This window comes from Asterias rubens, chromosome 8 (genome assembly GCF_902459465.1).
Source record: "Asterias rubens chromosome 8, eAstRub1.3, whole genome shotgun sequence".
Classification (NCBI taxonomy): Eukaryota; Metazoa; Echinodermata; class Asteroidea; order Forcipulatida; family Asteriidae; genus Asterias; species Asterias rubens.
Genome location: NC_047069.1, coordinates 608596 through 636419, shown reverse-complemented (window position 1 = coordinate 636419; position 27824 = coordinate 608596). Strand labels below are relative to the sequence as shown.

The 27824-nt window shown below is 40.9% G+C and overlaps 1 protein-coding gene across 1 annotated transcript in view; it reads left to right on the top strand.

Annotated features, from left to right (window-relative positions):
• LOC117293829 (serine/threonine-protein phosphatase with EF-hands 2-like) overlaps positions 1-27824 on the top strand; it is a 94590-nt gene that overhangs the window by 48586 nt on the left and 18180 nt on the right. Inside the window, exons 4-7 of the mRNA XM_033776285.1 lie at positions 2960-3087; positions 19081-19171; positions 19618-19884; positions 21880-21926. Of these exons, the coding sequence (XP_033632176.1) occupies positions 2960-3087; positions 19081-19171; positions 19618-19884; positions 21880-21926 (533 nt within the window). The remainder of the gene's footprint in view (positions 1-2959; positions 3088-19080; positions 19172-19617; positions 19885-21879; positions 21927-27824) is intronic.

Genomic DNA, 27824 nt, shown 5'->3' with positions numbered 1-27824 from the left:
CGCTGCATACTTACTTAAGTTACTTGAGTAACATGCCTGTGATAATTTTTCACAGGACTCGGGAAAGTACTGCGTATACAGTGCTAACACACATCGGTGTATGGGTACAAACCAAAAATAACACTTGAGGGCAGTAATAATTCCTAAAACTTGGGGGGCAGCAATAACTCCTAAGATTTCAGGGCAGCAGCATTTCTTAAGACAGGGCAGCTTTAATTCCTCAAACATAAAAAGCTATTGTTATCAATAATCAACCTTTCACTGATACAAATTTTCAGGTTTAATGGCCACTCAGTAAATTTGACTTTGAAATTAAATGGAAACCTTTTTGCGATTTATGAGCGTTGGTAATCTTAGACTTCCTTTCTGTCAAAGTCCCATCACGTACGAACGTTAAAGATACGCTCCAGGCCTACCAATCAACAAACTGCTTCGATGAGGCTAGGATGAGGCTAGGACGTTTCTACAATGCTCAGAGATACAACTGTAAATCACTTTTTACATGTACACTGCGGCGCGTAGTATGCATGTAAAGTATATACAGTTTTAATAGCCCTATGACACAAACTGAGAGGTTCATGTGAATGCAGTGTTTATAAAACAAAACAGAGAAGTCCGATTTCCTAACACTGCTCACCATAAACAAATAATTGGCACTTGTGGGAGTGGTGCTTATTTATAACAGCAATAAAAAGGCGCCCAAGGCGCTTCACATAAACAGTAAAAGTAAGAAGTTAAAAATGCACAATGCATTAATTAAAACTATACTGAGGGAATAAATTTTACTTTATAGTACAGTAATCCGTAAACTACAAGCAGTAACAAGAGGATGTTTACATCGTACTTCATAAAACTACTGACGAACTAAGCAAGACATAAAAGTACAGTAATGTAAAGAAAATAAAATTGTAAGATACTATTAAAAGACCAACTGTCGAAAAATTATTGATAAAATGATAAATAGATCTGTTTAAGGGTATTTTGAATCGCTCAATCTTGACTGCGAAATACGCTTGACGCTCTGCAGAATTCCCTGCTTCCGTATGTGCAGATTCTTTTCCTCTTGATAAGCAGATCCACAGAATGGGGTTCTGGTATTGAAATTCAGAGTTAAAGGAACACGTTGCCTTGGATCGGTCGAGTTGGTCTTTGAAAAGCGTTTGTAACCGTTTGTTATAAAATGCATATGATTAGAAAGATATTTTAAAAGGAGAATATAATGATCCACACAAGTGTCACTCGACATTGCGTGGTTTTCCTTTTACCTCGTCGACTAACACGGTCGGCCAATTATGGGAGACAAACAAATTTTTTTACTCCCATAAATGGCCGACAGTGTTAGTTCGCACAGTAGAAGGAAAACCACGCATTTTCGAGGCAAACTTGTGTGGATTATTGTATTCTACTTTTAAATAATCTTTCTAACCATATGCATTTTATAACAACTGTTACAAACGCTTTTCAAAGACCAACTCAAACGATCCCAGGCAACGTGTCTCTTTAACCCTGTAAATAATGGTAAAGCAGAATCACTTTTAACTGCAACCTGGCACAAAGGAGAAGTGAACCAGTTATCAGACAGATTAAACGACAAGGCACCTTGGCTGGCGACCTAATTAATCCATGGTAGCAACAAACGATTCTGTATTGATTAAATTTAAGCATGCAGTGGGGTCCAATTTCATAGGGCTGGTTACCATGGAATTCTATCAATACGATCCCTAGAATTACACGCTTCACAGAGAACCGTAACCACAGAATCCCCTGGTAAACTGAGCCATGAAATTGTAGCAAGCTTCAGCAATAAAAAAAACGCTCGGTGTGGCGTACTGTATGCATGATTTGAAGCTCGGGGCGTAAAAAAGAGTTCAAGTCTGCATGAACTTATGTTTAATCTGTACTTCACCAGTTGTACTTTTTGTCTATCTTTTTTTCCTTTTGCAGTTGCTCCTCATCTGTGATACTTACATATACTTGCCTTATTAATTATGGTTACTAATTATATTTCTGATTTGTATTGTATCTTGCTTTTGTTTCTTGCTTTTGTTCATACTTTAAAGGTGTGGTCATATTTTGGTAATGACCCCCCCCCCCCCCCCCCCCCCCACCACCAAAGAATGAAATGGTGTAATTTTTATCCAAAAGCCTCCTTGTTTTCCGCATGGTAATGGTAGTGAGCACCTGTGAGGTTATTGCGTCTGAAATGGCTAAATTGAATCTCCAAAGATAAACATTTTGGAAATTGCCACGGTATCCGTTTGAATGATGTTCTCAATGTAGTTGGTTGTACCAGGGGTCGAAATTGCCACTAGCCCGCTAGCCCGGGACTACGAGATTTACAGTCTGGCTAATCATTTTTCCAGTTTGATAGACCGACGGGCTGGTGGAAATATAATGCAAAATTCAACATCACAAAAAATAATGATCTGTGACGATGGTATTGTAAAATGAAATACTTTCAGTGACCAATTTGTGCCATGACTAAACACATAAAGTGTTTTTTGGGCTACCAAACTCTCATCAGGGGTACTAAAAATTCTGAGTTACTAGCCCTACTGACCACCTTGAAGATACTCTTAATTTCGACCCCTGTTGTCTTTGCTGTCACAGTGCTATAGACTCCTTGCACAGAGCTACAGGGACAGGGAGGTAACGCGCACGTTTTTATGCACAAAGAACAGCTATCGTTCAATCATTTGACCCCAGTGAGGGTGACTTTCGACCCCAGAGTGAGAGTGCTTTTTTTTGAGCGTGTGACGTCACATGCAAGGGGTCTAATAAAAAGTGGACGGTTTTAACCATTCTTGCTGAAAATACTATTGTTTTGTTTTGTTAACAAGTTTAAATAAGTAAGTAGAAACTATTTTCGAATGAAACTTTCACAGATGACCTGTTGTCTCTTTCTTGATGATTTTGTCTAATGGAATTAACTTGTGTTCTTTGTTTGATTTGATTGCAGCTTTGAAAGCAGCGTTATTAATCCAACGATGGTATCGTCGCTACCAGGCAAGGTTAGAAGCAAGACGACGGTGTACGTGGAACATCTTTCAGAGTATAGAATATTCAGGAGAGCAAGATCAACTCAAGGTACGTGTATGTAGTAATATCAAAGACTTATATAGCGCACATATCTACCAAACAAGGTACTCAAGGCGCTGAGTATATACAAACTTTCAGAGAGATAGGTTATTGCAGTGATGAATTCTGAGACCCAATTATTTAGCACCTTATAAGGGTTTACAACGTGCTACGGCGCATTAAGCAGCCACAACCAGGAACACCGGGGCAAACCCCTTCTCTTTTCAATAACTGCACTGGGTTCTTTTACATGCGTTACACAACACATGGGACCAACAGCTTTATGTCCCATCCGAAGGACGAAGCAATGCTTGAGTGTCTTGCTCAAGGACACAAGTGTCATGGCTGGGGATTCGAAGCCACACTCTGCTGATCAGAAACACCAGAGTTTGAATTCGTTAGCACTTTCTGTGGTGAAGTTCCACAAAACCACAGGGCTTTTAGCTCCACAGGGCTTTTAGCTCCTAATATTTGCCTGTTAATGACCAGGTCCCAATTCCATTGAGCTGCTTAAAGACCCTGGACACTATTGGTAATTGTTATAGACCAGTCTTCTCACTTGATGTATCTCAATATATGCATAAAATAACAAACCTGTGAAAGTTTGAGCTCAATTGGTCGTCGAAGTTGTGAGATATCAATGAGAGAAAAAAAAAAAACCTTGTCACACGAAGTTGTGTGCGTTTAGATGGTTGATTTTGAGACCTCAAATTCTAAATCTGAGGTCTCGAAATCAAATTTGTGGAAAATTACTTCTTTCTCGAAAACTATGTCACTTGAGAGGGAACCGTTTCTCACAATGTTTTATACTATCAACCTCTCCCCATTACTTGTCACCAAGTAAGGTTTTATGCTAATAACTATTTTGAGTAATTACCAATAGTGTCCACTGCCTTTAATTTATAGTAGATTTAATTAATTGACTATGTACATTGGCTAGAGGATAAGTATAGTTTAATGAATCTACACTTCAGAGTCTATTCTCCGACTTAAACTATTTCACATAAGCCATTGTTAATGAAATAAATTAAATGATTTTGGTATCTCAATAATAAGTGTAGAATCCTAAGATTACCCACGCATGCATTTGAAGTTTTACATACCAATGAGGTAAAGATCTGAAATAATTTAAATTCCTTTTAATAGTTTGTCTAAAACAGTTTGGTAAAAGAGTGTTCATTAAATTTAAAAACAAATCGCCTCTTCCTGGCTGTAAAGTTGTGTGAAGTTTTTGGCTGTTTTTTCATATTTTTGGCTTTTTGTGAAATTACTGATGATTATAGTCAAATGCTTAACTTAGCTACGTCAACATTCATTTCACAAAACTCTTCCTCACCTAAGATTAATCTTAGGACTTAGGATAAGTCCCAGCCTTGCACTGTAGCATGTAAAACTTAAGATTAATCCTAAGTTAGGACGACTCGTCCTAACTCGAGATAAGCTCCTTGTGAAATCGACCCCATCAAGACACTTTTGTAACTGCAAAGACCAGTATTCTCACTTGGTATATCCCAACATATGCATAAAATAACAAATCGTTGAACGTTTTCACTCAATTGGTCATTGAAGTTGCAACAGAGAAGTGAACAAACAAACAAAAAACACCCTTGTTGCACAGATGCCTGATAAAAAGGCTTCATGCCTGAAGTTGTAATATTTTAGTGAGAAATTACCTCTTTCTCAAAAACTACTTTACTTCAGAGGGAGCCCTTTCTAACATTATTTTATACTATCAACAGCTCTCCATTGCTCGTTACCAAGTAAGTTTTTATGCTAACAACTGGGCCCTGAATCTAAATAAGAAAGAAGTCTATACAAACTCTAACATGCAAACTATTTTTTTATTGGCTTAAATGCATTAGTTTATTTGGAAGTAAAACAAAATGTGGTTACCATGTCTATTAGGTCTTTTATCATCGCAACAATCAGTACATTATGTTATCGGACAGACTTAATTAAATTATAGCCACGTTTGGCTTGAAGCTCTTTCACACATGCATACGTGTTGTTCTTCTCGACAATACTCATGTTCATTAGAAATGGACCAAGGTTAGCGTTTCACCATCGGAAAATTAAACCGAAAGAGAAAGTCTTGTGTAATGAAGCAGCGTCACAGCAGCATGCAGTTTATCAATACTATCTTGCATTATACAGGAAACTATTAGGGGATCGCTCGGCTAGTAATAAATGATTCAGCATTGAGATTATCATGCTTTTATGAAGTAGGCCATTACAGGGTTAGAAATAAATATAATAATATTCAGTTATTATATAGTGTTTTTGCACACCCGGAAGGGCGTCCCAAAGCGCTTCAAATTATTACCCCTGGTCACTGGGCCTTAAATCATTCCTTAAACCATCTCAGCTCCCTGGGGAGTATACAGCCTTGTGCAAAAGGCGCTATTCTGCAAAATGCGCTATTCTGCAAAATGCGCTATTCTGCAAATGCGAGTGAAGACAGTGGCAGGCGAAATCCTTCTTTACTAGTCCGCCGGGCAAGTCAAAGGGTTCAAAATTAGCAGTTGCCAAATGCAATTAAAAACAGCGCCATGCTAAACCCGCCCGCCGGGCAAGTCAAAAGGTTTGAAATTAGTGGTCGCCCGGTGGCAAAATGCGGGTGAAAACAGCGGTGGGCGAAACCCTTCTTTATTAGTAGTCCCCCGGGCAAGTCTAATGGTTTGAAATTAGCGCTCTCCCGGTTGACAAATGCGAATAAAAACAGCGGTGGGCGAAACCCCTTCTTTACTAGTCGGCTGGGCAAGGCTAAGGGTTTGAAATTAGCGGTCCCCTGGTTGCTAAATGCAAGTGAAAACAGCGGTGGGCGAATGCCCTTCTTTACTAGTCGGCTGGGCAAGGCTAAGGGTTTGAAATTAGCGGTCCCCTGGTTGCTAAATGCAAGTGAAAACAGCGGTGGGCGAATGCCCTTCTTTACTAGTCTGCCGGGCAAGTCTAAGGGTTTGAAATTAGCGGCCGCCTCGTTGCCAAATGCAAGTGAAAACAGCGGTGTGCGAAACTCTTCTTTATTGGTAGTCCGCCGGGCAAGGCTAAGGGTTTGAAATTAGCGGTCGCCTGGTTGCCAAATGCAAGTGAAAACAGCGGTGGGCGAATGCCCTTCTTTACTAGTAGTCCGCCGGGCAATTCTAAGGGTTTGAAATTATTGCTCTACCGGTTGACAAATGCGAATAAAAACAGCGGTGGGCAAAACCCCTTCTTTACTAGTCTGCCGGGCAAGTCAAAGAGTACAAGTCGAGGAGCACTTGCATGTTAGAGCTCTTTTAGTTATGGATACAATGACGGAGTAAGCAGTGTTGTACTCCAGAGAACTTCCAGTACTTACTTACAAAGTGCAAGTACTGCTGAGTACTAGTGGAATAGTACATGAGTACTATTACTCGGGCCATCAAGTACCAAGTATTTTGATATCTGAGTACCAAGTCTAACAGCCAAGCATACGTATGTACGGAGTACTTGAATCTCGGAGTGTTATAAGAAGTGCTGCACTTTAAAGGCAGTGGACACTATTGGTAATTACTAAAAATAATGATTAGCATAAAATCTTTATTGGTGACATGTAATGGGGAGAGGTTCATAGTATAAAACATTGTGAGAAACGGCTCCCTCTGAAATGCCATAGTTTTCGAGAAAGAAGTATTTTTCCACAAATTTTATTAGGAGACCTCAGATTTAGAACTTGAGGTCTTGAAATCAACCATATAAACGCACACAACTTCGTGTGACAAGGGTGTTTTTTTCTTTCATTATTATCTCGCAACTTCGATGACCGATTGAGCTCAATTTTTTACAGGTTTGTTATTTTATGCATATGTTGAGATACACCAACTGTGAAGGCAAGTCTTTGACAATTACCAATAGTGTCCACTGCCTTTAAAAAAATCCTTAATCCTTTTTTAATGATCGCATGCTTTGGATGGAAAGGAAAGTGATACTGGACCACACGTACTTAAAATTGGGGTCCAAGTAAATTTTCAGTTGAGTATCGAGATGTCTTTGAGTACTGTACAAATTATTTTCAGTTGAGTATCCAGTATAGACCTCGAGTAATGAGCTAATCTGGAGCAATATCTGGAGCACTGTGGTTTATTGATTTGTAGCACTATATTTGGAGCCAGTGTAATTGTGTTGGCAGTGGTGAAGGTGTGGAAGTGTTTTGTGATCTGACGTATTGGCCTATCACATCAACAAACAACATGTACAATCCTAGATGTTAGACGCCTTTGATCATTCGATTCTTCGTTATTATTTAGTCGTCCCCCTAGGATGCAGTTTTTGGGGGATAGATCCTTTTCTCATGCCGGCCCTTACCAGGCGTGGTTTTTCATCTTTGAACATGTTAAAAAGGCAACCAAGGCCATTTTTATTTAGCAAAGGGCACTTCCCTTAAAGTCAATAGGAAACTTTTGAAGACCAGGGGCAATATTCTCATGCTGGGCCATACCTTTGGAATCAGGTCCCACTCAGAATACATAGCATATCCGCCCTTAAGGATTTCAAACTTGCTCTCAAAACCCATCTCTTCCAGATACAATAGTTTGGCTTAGTTTCTGATACTGTTTTTTATTTATAGTTGTTTAATGCTGTTTTGATATGTTGCTATACATTATTTTCTAGTTTATATTGGGGTCAACGTCACAACCTCTTTCCCATCGTAGGTCTGTAGTCGGCCCAGGGCTGTCTTTACTACAGATATTTTCATGGTAAATGTTCCACCAGTATGTCTGACCTAGTGTCTGCTATTAGGTTGTTTGAGCGTGAAACCAAACTTTCTGCTTCTTCTTATCCATACACTCTTGATTTGTTGAGATGTAGAACAAAGAGTCATTCCAACAGCTTTATTCCATGCACTGCATCTCTTTGGAACTCCTTGCCTGGTGGATGTTTCCCTCCATCCTACACTCTAGACTGTTTTAAGAGGAATTACCAATTCCTGCCTTCAGCTCTCCTGAGTAATTTTTCATGTTTAATTGTGTTCTTCTTGTAGCCCCTTACCTAGAGTGGCTTTTAGCCTTGTTTGGGGCAAACTTGTATTTAAAAATAACAATAATAATTGAGCATTAAGACTTGATGGATACCCTCACTATATATAACTATGTGGTCTGCATTGCAGCCCAGTGGCCTACTAAAATGTTCCAAAAGCAAAGACAATTTCCCGAGCACAATTTTCTGTTTATAAACGGCTTTCTGAGGGCCCTAGCCTTTAAGTAGGGGATGCTGTCATAGTAAAGTCTCTTTCAGTGAAAATGCTAATTTAATTAGATAGATATTGTGGCATAGTGAATGTGTAAATCCTTGGAACAGCACTGTATATAGAAAATGATTAAGTCATTGGAGACAATTACAGTATGTAGGACAATGGAACACTCAAATGAACAATGATGTGTTGGGTAGATGTATTCAGTTGAGACTTGAGAGCACAGAATATGTCACAATAGAAACCTTAAAAAAAGATACGTCTTTTGTACATTACCAGGCTTGGATGCAAATATAATTAAAAAAATCACTGGCAGGAAGCGGCCAAAATAAGATGTTTTTTAGAAGTAGGACTGGAGTTTAAATTTTGAAAGGCTAAGGCCATTTTCATTTTGCAAAGGGCAAAATTGGAAAATCGTTGGAAGACCTTAAAGCCATTGGACCCTTTCGGTTCAGAAAAAAAATTAAAAGTTCACAGATTTACAAATAACTTACAGAGTTTACAGAAGGCAATGGGGAAAGACTTCTCTTGAAATATTATTCCATGAAATGCTTGACTTTTTGAGAAAACAGCAAAACAATATAAATTCTCGTTAACGAGAATTACGGATTTATTTTAAACACATGTCATGACACGGCGAAACGCGCGGAAACAAGGGTGGGTTTTTCCGTTGTTTTCTCCCGACTCCGATGACCGATTGAGCCTTAATTTTCACAGGTTTGTTATTTGATATAGAAGTTGTGGTACACAAAGTGTGGGCCTTGGAAAACACTGTTTACTGAAAGGGTCCAATGGCTTTAAAGTCAATTGAAAATTTTGAAGGGGCACCAAGGCCAAGATCAGTGGCAATGAAGGCCATGGGCTTCTTGACTGGCCTGTGTGTAATTCCAGGCCAATTGACCCAATTCACCGGAAATCATCATCAAATAATCTTGAATGCACCATATTGGTGGGCAATGTCACTGTGCGTTAATCAGTGAAGTGCGCATTTTAGGCGATGCAGCATTTACACGTAAACCTAATTCCAACCAAAATGGTAAGCGTGGCGCAGTCGCCGCGTGTGACGTGAGTGCAAGGGGTCAATAGAGGAGGCTTTACTTTGTGTGAAAATTACAGGAACATTCATTACAAGAATGATTTATTATTAATATTACTGTCATTCTTGAAGCTTAGGTTGACAGTGGCACCTTGTAAAATCTCTTGGGAGCTGTGGTGGTTCTGATGGCAACCTTCGGCTATTTTAAGCTTTTTGTTGTCTTAGGATCGTGCTCTATCTACATGTACTGTTTGCTGGGTTTTATACACATGTTTAGAACTCAAAATACAACATACAGTTGTAGGGGGTATACGGAATAATAGGGCAGACTCCAATCGGTATGCGCGCTAAAATGTTAAACCAAATGAGAAACCAACTTTTTATTTAATTAGACCAAATCAAATGAACAATTAACACTGTGTACATCTACATTTGAGCACAGGAATGGAAACAGAAAAGTTAGAAAGCTCACAATTTATCCTGTGAGCTATTTATTTTGGTCATTTATTTATTTGATTTAAAAAAAAAAAATAATAACAAAAAGCACCATCAACAAAAACTACCAACAAAAATAACAGTACAAGTTGGAGTGAGTGGAAGTCAAATAAAAACGAAACATAAACAAAAACCACTGTGAAGTATGACTGGCCTCTTTAAACGAAATGTATTTGACGCACCTTGTTTGCTTAAAAAATGTAGGAGCACCGTCTGGGTTTAAATTTGTACCACTTGTAGATGTCATTCAGCCTCCGAGAAAGACTCTTTCTATTCTCGAAACCTCAGTCCACTATTTATATTTGTTGCACTTGTACATGTCCATACATAATCATTGACATGCATTTTGGAAAGCACTCCTCAAAGTGTCAGGCTAAACCAATTATGCTCCGACTTGCCCTGAAAGGTACTTAGCCTTCAAGAGATTCTATCTCGACCTGTTTGTACAACTATAACATTTAGTCGATAACTGTCAGATGTTGAAAGTTTTTTGCAGTGAGATTGTAAATCTTTCAATTCGGAAATAAATTTACACATCCCTTTATTACTGCTTGTGGGAGCACCCACTAAATAAACTTCCATAACATACAGTGCAAAATGCTATAAATATGAAAAAATACACAAACAGTACTTGGAATTCTCACAGCTTTTAACAGTATAAAGGGGAAACTATTCATTGACTTTTGAACTTTTATCTAGCTGCTAAATTTTATATTGGGAGTTTCGGGGCCCGTCAAGTGAACGACAATACTAGTTACCAAATGTCCGAGCATCAATCTTGAAAATGTCCCTACACTTCTCAGCAAATAGGACCAACTTTTTTAAGGCCCATAAAATGTTGTCCCAAATACCTGATATTGGAAGTCAACAACCCCCAGGTTACAATTGGGCAATTTTGTTACACTGTATCCATTTTCCTGGGCTCTCAAATTTGTCTAGAATAGAATATTTTGAGGGTCTACAAGAAAGACTCTAATGGTTGAAACTATTTTTTGTACTTGTACATGTCCATACATAATCATTGACACACAATTTAAATAGAAGATTGGATGGAAAGCACTCCTGAAAGTGTCAGAAACCAATTATACTCCGACTTGCCCTGAAAGGTACTTACCCTTCAAGAGATAACTGTGAGAAGTTGACAGTTTTTTTTTGCAATGAGGTTGGAATTTATTCCGCCTCGAAAATGAATCTACAATTCCCTGTTTGAAAACTCTTGAGTCTACTTCACTCTACTTACCGGTAGAGTCGAATTACTAATTTGCATATTCCCTATGCCGCCAGGCAATATTGCTGAGACTTTACACACAATAGCGCTCTCCACCGTCCTACCCACAATGCCCCACGACATGCTTGCCACGAAGTCGTCCTCTTTTCTCTTAGCCACAGTTGGGTGAGGACGTAAATAATTCTGTGTCCAACAGTTTACCGTTTTTAAAATGAAATAAAAACACCTTACCTTTATTGCTGAGATTTGAAATAAAGACTGAGATTGAAGATAGTTGAGTTGTTGTTTAGTTGAAGTGTTTTAGATAAAGATCGTTATAAATGAGAAGTTCAATGGAAATTGGGGAGGGCTTCGACTGTTGGAACTGGGGGTACGCCCATTCCCCCGGGACAGTCGGAGGGCTGCGCCGGTGACACTCCGTCGCTGGGCTCGCCCTTCAACCGGCCCCCGCAGCCTCAGTCGGCTGCGTCGGCTGGGGGACCTACTGACCAAGGAGGGAGCCTTCCCGCTCTCCCTCTTCGGTCAGCGTACGTGGGTCCACCCAATCTAAGGTCAAGCGCCCCGGCAAGTCCAAGAAAACTAGTGCCGGGGCGGCGACCAAGAGAGGTAGGGCTAAAGGTGACTCCGTTCCGGAGCGCACCGCGCCCTCTCTCGAGCCTCGGGGTCACTGCAGCCGGAGGGATTCCCCCCCTCCACACGGCTCAGTGAACCCGGCCCTCGCCGACCACGTGGGTTCCCCCACGACGGTCGTTGATGGGCCTTCGCGAGGCCATCCTACCCGATCGTCACCCGCCCACGCCATAGGCGGTGGTGCGCTTGAGATGGGTAGAAGGACTGGTGACGTGGAGTCGGGTAGCTGGGAGTCCCCTGGCACACCCCGCTCACAGGGCCCGCCCTCCTCTTCGGGTTATACCCGTTACTCGGGTGTCCCGGTCGCCCAGATTTCCTCCGAGAGGGCCTCAGATTCGACCCGGGACCGATATTTGCACAAGAGACAGAATACCAAGAAAGACCGTCACGCCCGACATTCACCGTCAAGCGATCTGACGCGTCTATGTCTGGCTCCCAGAAAGGCAAGCCATTCAACCGGCTGGCGGACCTCCCAAGGAGGGGAGACTTCCGTTCCACTTCTCTGGTCACCAGTGTGCGTGGGTCTACCCATGGAGAAAGATTAATTCCTAATTATTCCTCCATGGTCTACCCAATCGAAGGTTAAACGCCCAAGCAAGACAAAGAAAGCTGGTGCTGGGGCGATAACTAGAAGAAGTAGGGCTAGGGGTGGCTCCAATCCGGAGCGCACCGTGCCCTCTCTCGACCCGGCCTCGGGGTTGCTGCAGCCGGAGGGCATCCCCCTCTCCACACGGCTCGGCTTACCCGGCCCTCGCTGACCACGTGGGTTCCCCCACGACGGTCGTTGACGGGCTTTTGCAGGGCCGCCTTACCCGATTAACACCCACCCACGCCATGGGCTGTGGGGCGCTTGCAATGTAATGGGTTGAAGGATTGTTTACATGGAGCAGGGTAGCTGGGAGTCCCCCATGGTCACTCAACCATGAACCACATTCTTGCACGTCGCTGTCCTTCATGGGCCGTACCACTCGAGTCTTGCTGGTGTTGGTATTGCGGATGGGGCTTTTAGGTCTGACAATGACACAGCGGTGATCACTAAGACCAAGAGGGGAGCTGATTTCTACAGGATTGTAGAATGATGATAGGTTGGTGATGATCTTGTCTAAAATGGCATCTTCACGAGTTGGCTTGTCCACAATTTGAATAAAGTTATTTGACAAAAGAGGGTCCAGTTCTAGCCGGTTAAAATCACCCATGACAATAATGCCGGAATCGGGCTGCCGTGTGAGAATTTGATCAACAGTGGAACTGATGTGATCAAGCAGAGGTTGAGCAATAATGCTTTTGGGAGGGTAGTAAACAGTTCCAATCACAATGTTTGAAATTGAACGTGGTAAGCGCCGGCCTCCCCTCACAGCCACTGCTCCGCACCTACCACACACTTCTTACGTGGGGTGGCGCGAGGCAGGATGGACAGTCCCGCACTTTAGTACAAGGGCACCATCCCCGCCGGGGATCAGCCTGCACCCTTCGGGGTCCTTCGTGTCCGATAGGGGTCGGACCATCATGGTTTGGGCACAGCTCTGCCATTTGGTGGCACGCCTTTGCTGGGTGCCTCCGACCCTTTTTTGAGTCCGGCTAGCTACTCGTCCCTGGAAAAGGACGAGTTGGCCACTAGCATTCAGCGGTCGTCAATTACCGAAACTAAATTGCGCCTTGTCAAGCGGGACAGGACTCGGATGCCGGGCCTTCCCGTCGAGAAATCTGAGGATCCTCCTGCTGAACGACAATCATTCAAGTGGAGGACAGGCCCGACTCTGCGGAGCGGAAATAATTTTCCAGCTATGCCACTCGATCGTGTCTGCAGTGACCGTATATCGAGGGCATTATGCTGGCGACCATTTGGGAATACTTACTCCAAGTGGGTGGAGACTTATTATCGATTCCCCACGGTGGACTTCGATATATATTTTTTGTGAACCCAGTTCTACCAGTTCTACCGATAGGGGGACAGCTCCTTCCAAATTTCCCTTTGCAGACAAAGCCCAAGGGAAAATGGAAGAGGTAGTCGGGAAGAGGGACTCAGCGTCACACTTTGGCATGGGCACGTCGTCCTTCCGACTCCTTCTATCTGAGTTCCTCACACTAGCTGGTGTTGAGGACTCAGCGGTTCCGGCAGTCATGTTGGTAGCTTCCATCCATTTACTGACAGCAGGCTGCATACCGATCTGGACCAGTTTGCAAGGGTTTTGACCCTAGCAACATCGGCCTAACGGCTGCGCGTCTAAGATGCGTTTTTTGTCTCCCGTCCGCGGGGCACGACAAGCGTATCAACGCGCTCCCTCTGATGGGGGAAAGTCCTGTTTGCGGGTAATTTTCAGGAGTCCATGGAGTCCGAGGCTAAACGCCTTAAGGCCACGGACGAGATGGACCTGAGGACACCACAGGCCTCCACGCCACAGGCGAAGTAGCTAAGGCTGATTGGGCAGCACTTTGGAGACGAGGGGTGATGATTTTCCATCACCTCGACGATTGGTTAATCGTGGGTCGGTCCAGGGAGGCGACGGCAGCAACGCTCAAGATAACTTGACACCTCACGCCCAACCTGGGGTTCTTGGTGACAGACGAGAAGTCGCACCCAATCCCCTCTCAGGTGCCCATCTTCATCGGTGTGGCCCCCGACTTTCAGAAGGAGCTGGCCCGCCCATCAGTGGACCAGGTGTTGAACTTGCGTCAATGCGTGCCCCCCCCCCCTTTTTCCTCGGGCAGGCCTATTCAGCTTCGTCTCCTCACCTACTTCCGGCCTAGTCGCCATTCGATCCACCCCTGTGAAGCTGTGAAGCCTGAAGAAGCTCCACCTCGTTAGGGATCACGCTTGTATGTGATTTTCCCATATAATAGAGGGCTAACATTACAATAAGTTCTGTTCACCCATGGAGACGAAACCTCCATTCATTCGGGCATGGACCTTAATCGGGCCTAGGGTCCGCGAGGCGTTCTCTGAACTTTGGAGCACGCCTGGGTCCTACGCCCTTAAAGACATGCAGTAGCACCGCGTATACCCACCGCCTTTCCTCGGTGCGAGTCTATGCAAATTAGTAATTCGACTCTACCAGTAAGTATTCGTTCGTAGACCCCATCCACACTTCTGTGGGGGGGGGGGGGGGATTATTCCTTGTGGGTGCACCCCATGTCACCTTAGTTGCAAGACTTGCAGTTTCAAGGTTGTTGGTTCGAATCCCCTAAGCTAATAATAATAATAATAATAATAAGACTTGTAATGCGCACATATCCACCCTGCTGGGTGTTCAAGGCGCAGTAAAACCAAAACAAAAACAAAACACAAAGAAAAACAGACACAACAAAATTAGTCATTGAAAACCTGTGACATAAGATAAGTTTTGAGAAGAGACTTGAATTTTGCGGTACAAACACAAGATCGAAGATTAAGTGGTAGAGAGTTCCAGATGCGTGGCGCGGCTGAAGAAAAAGACCTGTCACCCCATGAGTGTCGAGACTTGGGTTCAATGAGGAGAAGCATGGAACTTGATCAGCTTGAAGATGATTCGTTGAGAGATAGGGAGCCAGTGTAGTTGTTTCAGAATGGGGGTGATAGAACAGGATTTTCTAGACAGTGTCACAATGCGGGCAGCAGTATTTTGGAGCCGTTGAAGTCGGGAAATCTGGTTGTTAGGCAGACTGTATAGAAGAGCATTGCCGTTGTCAAGACGAGAAGTAACAAATGCGTGAATGACCTTTTCAGTGGCACTTTTATCCAAGTACTTGCGAATCTTACCTATATTCCTGATGTGATATGATGATAAACGAACAATATTGTTGATGTGTGGCTGAAGTGTCATCGATGAATCAAAAATAACCCCCAAGTTCCGAGCTTTTAGCGAGGGAGCTATCCGAGCATCACCGATGGAGATGTATGGCACTGAAACCTTAGTTAACTGTTGACGTGACCCAAATAAAAGGAACTCTGTCTTATCATCATTTAACTTCAGGAAGTTTTGTTGTGTCCAACGTCGAATCTCTTGGATGCATTTCTCAAGTCTTGCAATAGATGCATTGGCGTTTTCTTGAGAAGATTTAAACGTGATGTATAGCTGAGTGTCGTCTGCGTACACATGGTAATTCAGATTAAATTTGAGGATGATGTCACGAATCGGTAAAGTGTACAGCGTAAACCACTGCGGGCCGAGTACCGACCCCTGTGGCACAGAGTAGTTCAAAACAACAGGGTCGGATATCGCAGTGCCAATACATACATGCTGAGTTCTATTGTGGAGATACGATTTGCACCATGCTAGGGCTGTGTCCTCTATGCCAAGGTGATTCTGGAGCCGAGAGAGAAGGATGTTATGATCAACAGTGTCAAAAGCAGCACTCAGGTCTAGCAGGACTAGTGCTGTAAGGTTACCATTGTCCATAGAAGAGAGAATATCGTTGCTCACACGGACTAGTGCAGCCTCGGTCCCATGGAAAGGCTTGTATGCTGACTGGAACACGTCGGACAGGTTGAAAGTATGAATGTGATCAGAAATACGTGATGACACTACTCGTTCGATGACTTTTCCAAGATATTTTAAGTTTGCAACCGGTCTGTAGTTTTTTTTTAGCTAATGACTATTGTCGACTGATTACTGAATTACAACTTTGTTTTTGTGCAATTCATAATCATTAGACGCTAAACCAATTTTTATGAGACAGATTGACTATTTTCATATGGACTTTAAAATGGGGTAACCCTATTTCAGCCCTGGGAATAGTTTGCAATGGCTCCTGGAAAAATAGTTGATTGTAGCCCACTCCTTGAAGTGGCCTTCAGGCCTTGTGTGTCAGGCGACTTGCATAAAAATAATGTGCCTCCCTTAGTTACGCCACTTATTGTACGAGACCATGCTAACCATGCTTCATAAACGTCACTATGGCATTTCGTGAACATAGAATCGACAATAGACAAAGTCTAATGACAATCGATCACTCTCAAACACACTTGGCCACACAACAAACCCATGTATTTCTTTAACCTTAAAGCACTCCGTAATCAACAGCTAGTGAATAGAGTGCCGTCTTGAAATAGTGTGCAAATAAAGCTGGCTAGCCAATAATCCCACCATCGGTCTCACAAAACTAATATCTCCCATGTGTAATTTGAGGGTGTCAGAAGTATAATTTATCTGCATGGCGCGCCTTGTCGCAAAACATCAATTGTGCTGGCCGTCTGGTAAAAATGAACACTAGAAGGAGTCTCGGGAGTGTAAGTGTGCAGTTTTACTGCTTCTCTGATGAAAATAGTTTGTAGCCAGCCTCTCTTTGTTTGTTTCTACAAATATCTTTGGAGCATTGGGCATTGGAGATTAGCCTTAGGTTACCATGACCCCATGTCGACCTCTACTTCCGGGTCAACCGGAAGTGGCACCATAACTCATTCAGCATTTTCGTCTTTTTTTCAATTATTTACTCCTTGGTCATTTTAGCTCATAATCCAAGCAAAAGAACACGGAACAGCTTTGTGTTTGTTCAAAAACACCTAATGTCTAGTTGTTATATAGCCGCTCTATATAATGGCACAAATTCTCTGTTCACATCAGAGTCTCTACTACCATTCAGATATTCAAACAACTTCTCAACACCTTCTTCTTTTCTCTGTCTGTTTAACTTCTGTTAAACTCTTTCTAGGTTTGCTCTAAAGCGCTTTAACAATGTTTAATCTTGTTAAAGGGCACCATATTTTGTCCACGGTATTACATCTTTAGAAATTTCCATTCAACTCATGAATGTAAATTTAGCAGTTGATCAAATAAAAAACAAAACACTACCCCACCATTATCTTTGGAGATGCAAACTGATTGACATACATAATCTACTTTTATAGATTTCTAACCAACATCTTCACTTCAGACAAAATAATTTGTACAGGATTCTTACTACATGAATCATTACCATCTTTATAACAAGTAAGCTTTCAGAATTTCTTTTTTTTACAACATTTATTTTCAATATAAACCACAAGGGAAACTGACTGGGTAAATTTTGAAATGAGTTTTGGGGTTGAACAAAGAATTGGCTAGAGTGAGATTCGAAACCAAGGACCTCCCGATTTACGTGCCGGCGCTCTACCAACTTAGCTATCTAGCCCTATGTTGGCGGTGTCCCTATTTTGTCAATATCTTTGTTCGGGGGTGCCAGGGACATCGCCAATATAGGGCTAGATAGCTCAGTTGGTAGAGCGCCGGCACGTTAATCCGGAGGTCGTTGGTTAGAATCCTACTCTAGTCAATTCTTTGTTCAACCCCAAAAAACATTTAATTTCCTTTGATCATTTCCATTGTATGACCCTACTTGTTTAGAGCCATTGGACACTGTTGGTAATTGTCAAAGACCAGTCTTCTCACATGGTGTATATCAACATATGCATACAATAATAAACCTGTAGAAATTTGAGCTAGATTGGTCGTCGGAGTTGCGAGATAAATATGAAAGAAAAAACACCCTTGTCACACGAAGTTGTGTGCTTTAATATATGCTTGATTTTGAGACCTCAAATTCTAAACTTGAGGTCACAAAATCAAATTCGTGGAAAATTACTTCTTTCTAGAAAACTACGTTACTTCAGAGGGAGCCGTTCCTCACAATGTTTTACATTATCAACCTCTCCCCATCACTCGTTGGACCCTTTCGGTTCAGAAAAAAAAAAAAAAAAAGTTCACAGATTTACAAATAACTTACAGGGTTTACAGAAGTTAATGGTGAAAGACTTGTCTTGAAATATTATTCCATGAAATGCTTTACTTTTTGAGAAAACATTAAAACAATATCAATTCTCGATATAGATTTGTTTTAAACACATGTCATGACACGGCAAAACGTGCGGAAACAAGGGTGGGTTTTCCCGTTATTTTCTCCTGACTCCGATGACCGATTGAGCCTAGATTTTCACAGGTTTGTTATTTTATATATAAGTTGTGATACACAAAGTGTGGGCCTAGGATAATACTGTTTACCGAAAATGTCCAATGGCTTTAATCTACTTGGTAGTTGTCCTCCTGAAACTTCTGCTGGGGAACTTTACAAGGAGGTCAGGAGAGCGTCGTCTAATTTGTTTTGTGGTTTAGGCCTAAGATGTGAATGTAATTGCTTTCAAAGATTTGGTGGGATTTGGAATCTATGGGAGATTGTTGAAGATTATTCCATAATTTCAGTGTTCTTGGAAAAAAAATTGTTCGTAGATGTTAGATGAGATGTTGTGTATTTTGAACTGATTGTCGTTGCCCTTTCTTGTTGTTATAGATGACTTCAGTTATAGATGACAGATATTCCAACCGTCTAAGACGACACAGTTAAATCCATTTTGATACGTCTCCTTTTCAAACCAAAAGGAATATTTAACTTTTGTTATTCAGTTCTACATTGATTAATTATATCCTTCCGTTTGTTTCTTTTTCATCCTTACAGCTCTATAACTTCTTCAATGACATGATTGCGTCCATCGGGGACTCGCCCAAGGCCAGCTTTCTCCAGCCTCAGAATCAAATATCAGATGAAGGTACAATTTTAATATTTTTTTCATTTTCTCTACAACCCCTCATGGCCATCCTTTACCTTTTATGTTCATAAAGTTGTAATACATTTTATTACCTCTATTAATAAATATTATTACTCATGTTTTGTCCTCATAAATTTGGGATGGGACCTAAATGAACGCATGTAAAATGACCCAGTGCACTCGTCAAAAAGAGAAGGGGTTCGCCAAGGTGTTCCTACATGAAGATGTGGCTGTTGAATGCGCCGTAGCACATTGTAAACCCTTAAAATAAGGGTCTCAGAATTCATCACTGTAATAGCCTATCTTTCTGAAAGTTTGTGTATGTATATACTCAGCGCATTGAGTACCTTTTTGGTAGATGCGTGCGCTATATAAGACTTCAATATTGTTATTATTATAAATATTGTTATTTTACTATTATTGTTTTATTTTGCCTTTTCCATCAGAAGAGAACCCCCACGTTATCCGAGACGATAAGCTGGACAATCTGGATGGCAACCAGATCCCTGTGGAAGCATCGTACGACGGGGTTCACCTGACGTTACCTCTTAACCCCAAGCAACTCCAGGATCTCATAGAGAGTCTTAAAGAAGGTCACCCTCTACACGCAAAGTACTGCATTCAGGTCTTACTGGAAGCGCGCAAGCTGCTCATGACCAAGCCCAACGTCAACCAGGCCACGACGGCACTTGCAAAACAAATAACCGTTTGTGGTAAGTGAGATTTAATCTAATGATGGATTGCACATGCCGTCATTGACCACCATCTTTGATGAAATGTGCTTGCGTGAAAAGGCTATCATTGGCTGAGCGTTGTGCTCAGTGCAGTATGCGTGCATACGTGTGCACTTTTCCATTGTTAATCATCAAATATGGCGGCTGATGACGCTATGTGCGATCCATCTGTATAAAGGACGGGTTATGCCCACAAGTTCATCTTTTGAAAATTGTTTTTGGGAATCGGTTTTTCGAAACGTTGCAAGGTTTTTTCGCGCTTAGGAGAATTATTTTATACAAAAGTTATGCTCATACATAGGAGCCTTTAAATACTGATAAATGGACTACTTAAAGCCGTTTTTAGTGTAAGTGTCGTGGCCGAGCGGTTAAGACCACGAGATTCAAACTCTGGTGTTTCTGATCAGCAGAGAGTGGGTTCGAATCCCCAGCTGTAACACTTGTGTCCATAAGCAAGACACTTAAACCATTGCTTCATCCTTCGGATGGGACGTAAAGCTGTTGGTCCCATGTATTGTGTAATGCACATAAAATAACCCAGTGCACTTATCTTATAGAGCAGGGGTTTGCCCCAGAGTTCCTGGTTTGCATAAAGCGCCACAGTACCTTATAAACTATTACATAGTGCTATGTAAAAGAATATGTATCAGGTTTCCTCAGGCTTGCGAGCTACAGTGATTAAATTCACTTACGAGGTATTCTTGGTTTCATTATGAGAAACATTGAGGAATTCCTGTACATCATAAATTTCAATAATGATCTATGTGCGTGTCGTTGCCACAAAGTAGTGTATACACATTTCCTGTTGCTTAATGCAAAGTCACTTTGAGTACGAGCGTTGTGATTACACAGCTGACAGTGGCGTCTTATAACAACTTCTCTCAATCATTCCAATGCAATCTAATCACATTACTTTTGACGCTGGAAAGCATTTCGCTAATGTTCGAAAGATATTATGAAAAAAGAAAACTGGGAAAAATAATAAGCTGCACGTCAAGTTTGCTTGAAGATAAATCACATGGGCGCTCATTAAACATACAATAAATTGTAGGGTCCACTATTCAACTGGGCCACTCACTTCATTGGATACGTGACATGTTTCTGGTTGGTTTCTGTTCAGCAGAGTGTGGGTTCGAGTCCCAGTTGTGAAATCTGTGTCCTTAAGCAAGACACGTAACCATGATGCTTAGTCTTTCGGATGGGGCGTAAAGACGTTGGTCTCGTGTGTTGTGTAACGCACGTAGAGAAAAGAGAAGGGAACCCCCCATGTGCTCATAATTCAAACGTAGTCCTACATACCTTGCAGGAAAATATAAAGGGAATAAAAGGGTAGCGACGAGTTCTTAAACGGCCGTTTAAAACCGTCAGGGTCGTTGCCGTATGATTAAGGCCCAAGCCGAAGGTGAGGGCCTTTATCGCATGGCAACGACCCTGCAAGAATTTAAACGGGCGTTTAAGAACGAGCCACTAATCTTTTATTCCCATTCATAAATGCCTTATTGTTTAAAAAATACAATTATAGACACTTTGACAATTGAAAATTCGAGGTTTGAAATATTTTCTTCAAAAACTTAGTGAAGAATCTGTTTAGAATATGCGCTGTTACTAATAGCTATGAATTATGTTCTGCGTTATAATATTGGCGCGCGTTAGCTTGCGCGCCAGACACGTGAAAGCCAGTCGGTTATAAACAGTACCAGCTGGTCATAATAAACCGTTTAAACACCCCCACGTGACGCGCTCTCAACCAATAGGAGTAGCAAAACTGTCTGGGGTATTTATGAATGTATGTTAAAGCGCCTTGAGTGTCACTGAGTGACGGATGTGCTTTCTATATAAGAAACCACTGTTATTATTGTTAATAGTAGTAGTATAGTATTATTAATATGGGAATCAGAAGCACAGTATTTGCCCACCCTCGCTTTTATTGTTGTTAAATTATTTTTGTTTTGTTGTTACTGTTTTCGCTTACAGGTGACTTGCATGGAAAGTTGGATGATTTATTAATTATATTCTACAAGGTAAGTTCATTTACTCAGGGCTTCCATATGAATTATAATTTCTTACAGTGAGAGAAATTCAATTTAATATTTAATGGATGTAATTCATGTAAGTGCATCAAGGGAAAAAAGATTAGCCTGGTGATCTCATGTTGTCTCTGAGGTGAGTGCTTTCAGTACAAATCAGTACCATCAGTATGCAGGGTTTTTCCTATAAGTTTTCAATGACTGGGGAGCGGGACCAGTGAGCTTGTCTTTTTACTAGTCCATCAGTTTTTTTTCTCACTTTTTCATATTTGAAGTAAAGAACAACATGGGGAAACTACTTATGCAATATAGTTTACCCGTAGAAGTTTCAGCTTTAGTAGTCATCGAGAAAAAATTGAAAATCACAGAGCAATGTCTTCAGGAGAGTCACAAAAAATACATTGTTCATGCTACCAGAGATAGGAAATTATTTTTGTGACATTGTTTTACTCATTTCTCAAAAATAATAGCACCTAGTTTTATTTTGACCATCATTATCTTCAAAACCGTGTTAGTTTTATGTAAATCTCTGGACATTGTGTTTTGTGTGGTACAAAAAGTACCCAAACCCCTTAAGAGAAGACTTTGTACCTTCGCAAGAAGGTGCGATTTTTTAGTACTACATGTACTTACCTCAGTGTTATTGACATATTTTTGGTTATACATCGTGGCGTGTCATAGTCGAGCGTTTAAGAGCACCGGATTCAAGCTCTGGTGTTTGATCAGCAGAGTGTGGGTTCAAATCCTGGGTGTGACACTTGCAACATAAAATTGGGGAGGTAGTGCTTTCTGCTCAACCGGCCAGGCTACGTACTGATGATACCCAAGCCTACATCCGTATGGACTGTAAAGGGGGTAACCCTGTTTCAGCCCAAAGAGTAGGTGGCATGCAACGGCCTCTGGACAAAAATAATTGTAGCCCACACCTTGAAGCGGCCTTCAGGCCTTGTGTGTCTGGCAACTTGCATACAAAAATAAAAAAATACAAACAAAAAAACATTTAAAGGAATCTACTCTCATGGAGGGTTAGTTTAACTATCCAAAGACAGTGATAGAAAAACAAATAAATTAACAATCTGCAATTAGGTTTGCCAGCAGAATAAAGGCTTGTTGAGGAGGAAGTGTGTCGAGGCCAAACTTGGACACAAAAGTCTTCTCATTTTCCATTTATCTGTTGGTTGTTTTTTCTTGCCTCAGTGAATTTTGTCGGCGTTGATTGGCATTTCTTTTCGATTAGCCCCAGGGGAGTTCATACGGTACATTTGAGGATTTCACGGATGGGGGCATTGTTTTTTATTCTGCATACTCGGCGTTAGATTTGTTTACACTCTAGTTTACAATGTTTCGGCCTAACACAGTTAACTTGTTAAAATGCACTGGACACTATTCGTAACTACTAAAAATAATTATTAGAATGAAAACTTACTTGGTTACTGCTGAGAGTATAAACATAGAAAAGGCTCCATCTGAAGTCACATAGTTTTTGAGAAAGAGGTGATGTCTCACTCAAATATTTGAATCTAATAAAAGACTTCAGGCCTGAAGCCTTTTTTAGGCATCTGAAAGCACACAAATTTGTGCAACAAGGATGTTTGTTCTTTCATTATTCTCTTGCCAACTTCGATGACCAATTGAGTCCACATTTTCACAGACTTTCTTTATGGTCACACACAGTCATTTTTACAGCCACCTTGGGAGCAACCAACTGCACTGCATGCAACGAAAACCCCATTGGGAACAAGTCATTTATTTAACCTTTACCAATCACTTTGGAATGAACTCCCCTCTCATCAATCGATACAGGGTTTGTATGTTTATAAGACTAAGCATTGGGTATGTTCAGACAGCGTACTAAGTTAGACCCGAACCGGTTTAACTTTTACGAGCAGCAGGGGGTGATCGTAAAAATAAAACCCCTTTGCGTTCAGACAGCACTGAGTTAAACCTGATCCGGTTTATCTTTGGTTTTAAGAGGTCAAAGAAAACGCGACCCCGTTACTCTAACATCCTGTTCATTGTCCTGTTCATTGGTCACCGTGTGTTTACAGAACGATTACGGAGGTCAATGGGTCGCCTGTTGTGAGTTAAACCGGATGTGGTCTTTTTTATTCTGTTCACACACAGTGTTAAAAGATAAACCCGAAGCGGTCTAAAGATAAACCCCCTCCCTGGACGGTTTATCTTTTGTGGGTTGAACTCAATTCGGACTAACTTTAGATCCGTTCAGACACACTGAGTTGAACTCGATCGAGTTGAACCATGAGTTAAACCAACTTTTGTACCGTGTCTGAACGCACCCTTAAAGAGGCTGGGTACTTTTTGTTGGATACGAAACACAATGTCCAAATATTTACATTAAACTTACACCGTTTGATGATGATGATAGTAGAAAGCTTCCCTTGAAATATTACTTGATGAGGTGCTGTAGTTTTTGAGAAATAAGTAAAACAAAATCACCAAAATATGTTTTTACATACTGAAATAATTTTTGTCTAATTGAGACGAAAACTATTTTTGTGACTTGTGGCGAATTTTGTTTTATTTGTTTGTGAAGCAAGCGTTGTTTTTAATCTGCTATTTTATTCCATTGTGATGACTTACCAAAACTGCATCTTATTGTTGTAATGAGCTCTTGCACATGTATCACCGCTGCTTACTCGCTGACAGTTAGTTTTGCGCATGTACGAAATTGTTGACGAGCGCCCTCTTGTGTAAAAATTGTAAACAAAACATAGCCTTTCAACCGTTGAAAACGATTCGGGGTCATCGCGATTTTCGACCAATTAAAAGCCAAGATGGAAAACTAAACATGAATATGCAATGAAGTAAGTTGCGATGGTCGGATTTTGAGTCGAATTGATCCTTCAAAATCTACGTAATGTGAATTTTCTTGTTGAGAAATAGACCTCACACATAATAAATATATAACAACTAATGTTTTCCACTCAAAATTGAGAAAGCAAACCCTTTGAAAACAATTCCGTGTTTATTTTTGTAACACATGACGACGCTCTGGTGAAGCATTTTTATCAAGAGTAATGTACACAGCCATTGGGCAATTGTCGCTTTTTGTGGGGTGTGCAAATTGTAATGAACATTGTGCATTGTATGCGTTTGTTTAGTCTGTATGTGAAACATGTGGGCCGCGTCAGAGAAACGTCGGGGGGATCCCACTGATTTTGATTAATCCAGAGGGTTTGCTGCTACTTGTATATAAACGGAATAATTTGATAGAATAATAATTTTCTTCTACAACAACCATTGTTTTAATATCAGGGAAATTCAATTTTACTCACAAACGCCAACAAAACTCATCGTTGACGTCATTCGGTCTCAGTTTAAAGTCATAGAAACATGCACAAAACAGCAATGGGGTCACTGCTATGAATAATTCATCTCATGTTGAACTTTCTGAAAATCTCGCGCATGCGCAATACTATTAGGCACTCGATGTAGAGAACAGCGGTGGTATAGACAATGACATTGAACGGACTAGTCGAAACGATAAATAACGGTTTAAGTTAATAGTTAGTCCCCTCGCTCCACTAAGCAGAAGTACATGTAGTAGCCCTGGCCAATTTCTTACCTCCCCACTCGCTTACTAAGCAGGGCAGTTCTTTTTAGAACTAAGTAGTCTCCTTAGTTCTGAAATCTATTCCGTGGCAGTAGAATAAATAGCAAGACAAGTTCTCAAAAATAATCTACACAGCAAAGAAGATAGATGTTATCATAACACACCTCTTGCGTGTTCTGTATTCTTGTTGGCTAAAACACGGTCACGAGGGATGAACTAATATAGTCTAGTGATCACGCGCGCGTGTTTTGCGGGAATTAGTCCCCAAGCGGGAACAAGTCTTTGAAAATAGTGCCCGGTTGCAGCGCCCTCTCTTGACTTGAACTGTGAACAACAACCACAAAACTTCCTTTCGTTTCCAGATTTCTGTTCTTATTTGACATTTAAGACCGAGCTGTGTTATAAAACACATATTGACTGGCATAGTTCTGTAACTAGTGTACGTCTATTCCCCCTCGGGCCTGTGAGTGACCAGAATAGCAACCTATTTCCCTCGGCTTTCGGCCTCGGGGCTTTCGGCCTCGGGAAATAGGTCGCTCTTCTGGTTATTAAAATCCCTCGGGGGAATAGACGTACACTAGTTACCTCAATGCCAGTCAATATGGGTATATTAAGAACTCACTCTGTGGTAGTGAAGTTAGTAATAAAAGCTAAAGTACACATGTAGTAGTTCCAGTCGATTTTCTACCTGCCGCCCAGGTAGTAGTTTTCTTTTCAGAACTGAGAAGTCTCTCAAATTATGAAAATCTACTCTGCGGAAGTAGAATATAAAGCAAGACAGTTCTCTAAAGAACAAAATCTACCTGGCAAGTAGATACATACATGGTGTTACCACAAACCTAATATATATTGATACCTCACCATCTACACAGAATCTACATGTTTTTGGTGAAAATGTGCAAAATAATTGTGGTATTGATATTACTATGTAAACATTAAAAAGAAAATTCAATCAAAATCACAATTTTCAATGCACAAAGATAATAATCTCCGGTCATTTCCAGTCATCCTTTGTACATTAACCCACTGAAATGCCAGTGGAGTGTTGCCAGTGGAGTGTTTATAAATTATGTATATATTGCCATGGCAACTGTTATTTTTTTTTACCAACACTGTGCGTTTTATAAATAGACAAAAGCAGCAATTTTATACAAAGGCTTTGTGCTGGCTGACGTCTATCTAATTTACTATTTGATTTCAACGCTTGACGAATTAACAATGAATTATTCGGTATCTAGAGGAGTACGCAAAAAAGAACAACTCAATAGCCGCGGTTGCCAAAGAAAGAGACGAGTTTTAGTTTTGAGTATTGATAAGACGGTTTTTATTGAAATGATTCCACTTTAATGGGAAGTTACACCTTTGGTAATCATTCTGAAAGGGTTTGGGTGCTTTTTGTAGGACACGAAACAACACAATGTCCACAGATTTGCGATAAATTACACAGTTTGAAAATAATGATGGTAGAAAGCTTTCCTTAACACCTTACATGGTAACGAGTAATGGGGAGAGGTTGATATTATCAAACATTGTGAGAAACGGCTCCCTCTGAAGTGACAGAGTTTTCGAGAAAGAAGTAATTTTCCACGAATTTGATTTTGAGATCTCAGATTTAGAAATTGAGGTCTCGAAATCAAGCATCTTAAAGCACACAACTTCATGTGACCATGGTGCGACAAGGGTGTTTTTCCGCCATTAATATCTTGCAACTTCGACGACCAATTGAGCTCAAATTTCCACAGGTTTGTTATTTTATGTACAGTGTATATGTTGAGATACACCAACTGTGAAGACTAGTCTTTGACAATTACCAATAGTGTCCAATGTCTTTAAAACATTACTCGCTGAGGTGTTGTAGTTTTTGAGAAACAAGTAAAACAAGTCACAAAAATTATTAGTAAAACTAATTTTCGTGACATAGTTTTACTATGCAGCACCTTAGCAAGTAATATTTTAAGGGTAGCTTTCTACCATCTTCAAATGGTGTAAGTTTGAGGTAAATCTGTGGACTTACATGCATAAGGGAAGATGTTCCTTTGGTAATCACTCTTAAAATTAATGCTGTGAAAAACTTTTGGTTAGAAACCTACAGCAGCTTTCGATAGTAGCTTTTGAGTTTCAAGTAACGTGGCTCTGTAAAAAAAAAAAAAAAAAAAATAGTTTTTACGCTGCAAAATTTTATTCTGAGAAGCGATGCTATCAGTAATGTTTCTCAATTTGTGTTTTCCTATTAAAGACAGTCATTCCATATAATGTTTAAACATGTAAACAACTGAAAACTATTCTTAAAGGCAGTGGACACTATTGGTATTTGTCAA